The sequence below is a fragment of the Macrobrachium rosenbergii genome, chromosome 15 (assembly GCF_040412425.1).
Source record: "Macrobrachium rosenbergii isolate ZJJX-2024 chromosome 15, ASM4041242v1, whole genome shotgun sequence".
NCBI classification, from domain to species: Eukaryota; Metazoa; Arthropoda; class Malacostraca; order Decapoda; family Palaemonidae; genus Macrobrachium; species Macrobrachium rosenbergii.
Window position 1 is genome coordinate 26723583 of NC_089755.1, and position 6594 is coordinate 26730176.

At 34.1% G+C, this 6594-nt stretch overlaps 1 protein-coding gene across 1 annotated transcript in view; it reads left to right on the plus strand.

Moving 5' to 3' along the window:
- The window catches only part of LOC136846474 (CKLF-like MARVEL transmembrane domain-containing protein 4), a 48746-nt gene that overhangs the window by 31368 nt on the left and 10784 nt on the right, over window positions 1-6594 (plus strand). The window contains exon 2 of the mRNA XM_067117282.1: window positions 5700-5840. Coding sequence (XP_066973383.1) covers window positions 5700-5840 — 141 coding nt within the window. The remainder of the gene's footprint in view (window positions 1-5699; window positions 5841-6594) is intronic.

Below are 6594 nucleotides of genomic sequence, written 5' to 3' on the forward strand. Positions count from 1 at the left end.
ACGGATTACAATAACACCGAATCAATTCACAAATCCTACGGCAAACGTCAGTAGCAAATAAATATTCTTTGACAGTAAACAAAATGTAACACAACAACAAAACGATATACAACGAGAGTAAGTGCTGGTCATTCTTAGAATGCTAAGAAAATTTTCAGACAGTCTGTAAAACTATAAAACTCTTGACTGTTCAGTAATGTACCACATAAGTAAAGTAGAAAGCTGATTGACAGTTAATCTGTCTGAAATGCAGCTCATAAACTGCCAACACGTCAAAGTGAAAATATGTCAATATTAATTCCTGATTATCAATATATATAAGAGTCTTTTAGCCATTCACTTTAGAAGATGGTTACAAGGAAAGCGTCAGGCTTGGGCGAGGGATGAAAAGGTCTCACCCAAGACCTAAAAGGTCATGGTCTCAGCAAAGAGGAATTCGGAGAGTAACTGACTTCTTTCAAGCTAAGCACGAAACTCCTGGACATTTACTGCATGATGAGAGTTAGTGTTTATTTATTTATTTTTTATTCAGCATTATTGTTGTGTAAAAATGTTGATGTAATTATGTTGCTAACTGACGAATATAAAAACAATGAGCAAAGAATAATATATTATATATATATATATATATATATAAAACAATATATAGCATATATATATATATATATATATATATATATATATATATATATATATATATATATATATATATATATATATATATATATATATATATATATATATATATATATATATATATATATATGTGTGTGTGTGTGTGTGTGTGTGTGTGTGTTCTGGGTCCACTGCTGTTTAGCATTTACGCAATTAAATTCTCTAGAATTCTAAATAAGCACAAGGTTAAATATAAACTGTCTGCTGATGATACCCAGTTCTATTTTCCAGTAGTTCCTCGTTGGAGACGAGTCGGTAGAGTTCTCGGCTAGCACTCTGCTAGTCCCGAATTCGAGTCTCCGGCCGACCAATGAAGGATTAGAGGAATTTATTTCTGGTGACAGAAATTAATTTCTCGGTATAATGTGGTTCGGATTCCACAATAAACTGTAGGTGCCGTTGCTAGGTAACCAACTGGTTCTTAGCCACGTAAAATAAGTCTAATCCTTCGGGCCAGCCTTAGGAGAGCTGTTAATCAGCTCAGTGGTCTGGTTAAACTAAGGTAGACTTTTTCCCTATTTTCCTGTCGAAACGGTAGAAGACACCATTAGTAAAGTTGATGCAATAATGAAAGATATAAAAAAATGAATGTCGGCGAAGAAATCGAAGCTTAATGAAGACAAAACTGAGTGTATGCTATTTGGATCTGGCAGTGCACTACGAAAATATGAACATTTCAAAAGAATAACTGTTGTTTCGTCAACAATATTGTAGCAGCAGTGAGGAGCTTGGGAGTATTTATTGATAATAAATTGTCGATGAAGAACCATATATTGCATCTTACAAAAAACTGTAACTATCAAATCAGAAACATTGCATTTATTAGAAAATACCTAAATGAGGATACTCTGAAAACAGCAATTTGCAATCAAATACTTTTGAAGCTTGACTTACTGCAACGTTATATACTACGGTTTCCCTAACTACCTACTAAGACAATTGCAAGGAGTACAAAATGGAGCCGCCAGGTTAATAAAAGGACTACGTTCCCGTGACACAATAACACAAGCACTAATTGAGCTACATTGGCTCCCAGTAAAGCTAGAATAGAGTATAAAATACTACTTACAGTCTTTAAAGCACTAAAATATGGTGAACCAACATATCTGAGAAACTGCCTAAGCTTCTTTAGACCCGAAATGAATACTGTAATCAGACATGCAAGTGAAGCTTATAGGCTATTTGAACCTAGAACAAATTGTAAGTCAGGCGAGAGAGCATTTGAACACTGCGCACCAAGACTATAGAACAAAATACCGCCTGAAGTGAAGAGCATACAAGAAGAATGCAAATTTAAAAAGGAACTAAAGACTTCCCTATTCTGCAGGAGCTGCGATACTGTCGAGAAAACACTGAAAGACAATTACAAAATATAAGAAGCACCTTGTTTTCAAAACGTTCAAGGGAACGCCAGAGAGGGAATTATCCGTGTGGAGAGCTGTAGGCCCACATAAAACCAAACAAAGCGAAACAAAGTGAAGTATACGTATGCATACACGCACACACAAACACACACACACTCATAAATATGTAAATATATACATAAATATATAATTTAACACTGTCCCACCAAATAAGGGTTGGTTATAAGAAAAGAAAGGACAGTGATCGCTGTGCCACGTTCACAGTTAAACTGTTGAATTGTGGATGACACTAGCTGTTCATTCACCTACGCAGACGAATTATTAGCAGTATGCTAAAACTCTCTATTTCATACGTCTTCACCATCCTTCACACTACCTCTCTATGAGTTCTTTCATAAACTTTCTTTAGCTCGGAGTATCCACATTCAACTTTTCCTCTTTACTGCCGGCCTCCTCGCATAACAGTTCTACATGACCCAAGCCCACTCATCCTTGTCTAGGCCCTCACTGTTCTTCCCCTGTCCAAACCTCTGCCATTTGTAATTTCTTCTCAATCAAAATCCCCCCCACGTACATTCCTTGCTATACTAGAAAAAGTTATTTCCTATAATTCTTGCTGCCTCTTGAGTCAGTTTCACACTTATACAAATGGACGATTATTTCTCTCTCAAGCCTTTCCTCCTCTAGACATTATATATATATATATATATATATATATATATATATATATATATATATATATATATATATATATATATAAAATGAGGGCGTGGCGTAACAAGGGTGGCACGCTTCCGCGGCCGAACTGGTTTTTTTATTGTGAGCGAGCAGCTAAAAGTACAGCACTATCCTGTACACACACTTTTGTCCCCTTATGTTACTGGCAAAAGGTCTGAAAATCCATGCAAAACAAAGGAAATTTCGCCCTTAGCGAGTTCTCACTGCTACATCATAAGACTCGTCATAAAAAGGAGGCAAGCGGCAACCAGTGGAGGTGCGTGGGTGGATTGAGGATCATTTTCATGGAAATTTTTCAGATATGTTATAATAAAATTTTAGAGCATTATTAGGATAAATATTTTAGGTTGTTTTCACAAAACATGCTTTAATTCCTATGAAAACATTTTCATTGTGTTCATTAACACTTTACAATCTTACATTACCTCACTTTTGTGGTTGTGGCCGCTAAATGACAAAACATACTATAATGATTTTTGCATATGTAATAGGCGAATAAATTTCCTTTAAAATGAGGTATGATTCATAGAAATCGTTTGGCTGGTTTTTCTTTTATAAGCGTTTTCATAGTTGGCAAACTTTAAATGCGTTTTTATCATTTTTAAAAACGGCGCTTGGCACCTTATTACACTATATATATATATATATATATATATATATATATATATATATATATATATATATATATATATATATATATATATATATATATATATGTCTGTGTGTGTATGTGAGTGTGTGTATGTGTACTGTATGGCCACCAACACGCCCTTTTTCCGGCTGAGGATGACTCCAAGATGTACAAGTTTTCATCAAGTTTAAAATAGTGAGACTGCCAACCCAAAGCGCTTCTCAACTCAGGTTGAAACACATCGTAGTTAACTGACTACTGCAGCATGCGCTTTCTTCACTGTTTCAGTCAACAGAGATACAATGAGGATTACTAGAACGTGCGTAAATCATTCTACCACTTCTGGAACTCGAACTCGGACATCTCGATGTTGAGAAATTCGCGTTTTTGTGTATGTATAAATAAATAAATAAATAAATATATATATACATATATATAGCCACCATGAAAATGTGCCGCAATTACACTGAAGTACCTGATACTTATCTTTTCATTTTCTCCTTGTGGCGAACCTGCAGATCTGATCTCGCGCATACATACATACATACATACATACATACATGTATATGTATATATATATATATATATATATATATATATATATATATATATATATATATATATATATATATATGAAACAATGGATGCGACAGCAGGTAAGCGCCATCTACATATGAGTAAGGACCCCAAGGCCAAAACCTGAAACAGCATTGTTCCACAAATTTCTTGAGAATGCTTCGAGTAACACTGTCACTCGTTATCAGCCTATAGTTCAAAAGAGGATAACATTACAGTTCTTAATAATACAGTTCTTCATAATTAAACAAACAGGAATTGACTGTAAGAATTAGAAGTACATATTTAAAAGATGGCTGTACAAGTGTAATCAAATAAAGGATAGAGTAAACCGTAATAAAGCTTTTTAAATTAAACTTAAAATGAAAATGGAAAGTGCAAGGACATAACAGACACACTAGTCAATATACACATAATTTTTCAGATAATTCCTGTTTCTTGTATTAATGTGAACTGTGTTATTAAGAATTGTAATCCCATTATCTTTTGAATTGTATGTTGATCTCGAGTCATAGTGCTATTCGAAACATGTCCCAGTAAGTTTGTGAAACAATGCTGTTCCGGGTGTTGGCCTTGGTGTCCTAACTTATATATGTGTATACAATACATATGTATACATACTGTATATAAATAAATAAATAAATATATATATATATATATATATATATATATATATATATTTATATAATATTTATATATACAGTATATGTAGATGTATAAATTTCTGACTCATATCAGGATCGAACCCAGGTCTTTCAATTGAAAGGCAAGGCCGCTGCCAACCAAGCCACACGAGCCAGAGTTAGAAATTTATTTCCGTTCCACACGTGATTATGTGTTGATTATTTCTATAAATATACAGTACATATACTGTATATATATATAGATATATATGTGTGTGTGTGTTTGTGTGCGTGTGTGTGTGTGTGTGTTTGTGTGTGTGTAGTGTGTGTGTGAATACAAAATGTAGATTCAGCAGAATTGTCAATACTGTTTAATTTCCTTAGAGGCGCTGCTTATCAGTACAAACATCGGCAGTGATAAGATCTTCTTTGTTTTCTGGATGAATAAGAACTTTCACTGCTTTCTGCCATCACAAAACGGGACATATGATCCTATTGTATCACTTTTCTACACCTGCTGCGTTGAAGTAGGTTAGACAGGTGCTCGAAGCAGATGTTTCGCCTGACACATGTCATGGCCTCCAAACTGTCCGATCAAGATATTATTCTAAGGACCTGCCAGTCTTTATCCTGAATTTATTTCTGTCGCGAAGTTAGACCATTTTCCTATTTGCATAATGATGATCTGCGTTTCTTCAAAATAGCAACTTTTGATTCTGCACATGTTTTGTGAAGCTCCTTTATTTCATTCTCTTCCTATTCTTTTCTCTCTAGTCTCTTCACTCTATCCACTTACTGACACGTCGGGTATTTCAAATATGTCGCCAGAAGTATAAATTACTTGCTGGCTTAATGATAACAGGCCGTTGTAGTAAGTAAATTAGCTAGGAATTGTGGATATTTTCCCCGTTTTCTTTGTGTTTTTATCGTTAATGAGCATTCTTCTCTTTGTAAGTTTATCTAAAATACCAAGTCAGTTAACTGCTACTAGTCCTATATAAGTTCTGTTTATTAATGTTGTTCAATTCCTGCGTGTTCCTTCCGCCTCTGGCCTCTAATAATTCCTTTTCTTCTTCTTCTCTTCTTCGGCAGATGGATCCAGGAATGGCAGATCCCGGCTTCCCGGACGCCCATACGACGACCACGACGACCACCACCAGGGTCCAGACCAACATCAGGTTCGACCCGACCTACGTCAGATCCATCCCCGGGATTCTCAAGTGCGTCACGATGGTAAGGACTTGGCAGCACTGTCTCGTAGACGTTCGATTCTTTTCTGTCTGTCTGTTTGTACGTCTGCTCAAAATACACGCACACTTGCACATGTACACTTATGTATGTACATAACATTCATACACACACACACACACACACACACACACACACACATATATATATATATATATATATATATATATATATATATATACACACATATATATATATATACATATATACATATATACATATATATATATATATATATATATATATATATATATATATATATATATATATATATATATATATATATATATATATATATATATATATATATATATATATATATATATATACATATATATAATGCTAGACAAATTTAATTTCCAAAAAACAAGTGTTTCTCATATCATCTAATGTCCTATATTGTAACTTTTATATTCATGATTTTTATTTCTTCATAGTTTTCTATTGTTATTGTGGATCTTTCATTGCTTAAGTGAACAGTACAGCAACACTGCATAGTACATGAGAGAGCAGGTCAGTTTATGTATGTGTACTCGCATGTTAACCGGAGTAAATCATGCTATAAGAACCATTTTTTCGAGCAGTATAATAATACTTAAGGAAAGATAATGTCTTTCATGAAAATGTGAAGAAAATGGCTCCGAATTGATGACAAACGATGCACTTCTATTGCTTCGCTGTTAACGTAGTTCGAAAAGAGCCGTTGTGTTCTAGAACTTAGTTGTTTTTTCTGTATTTC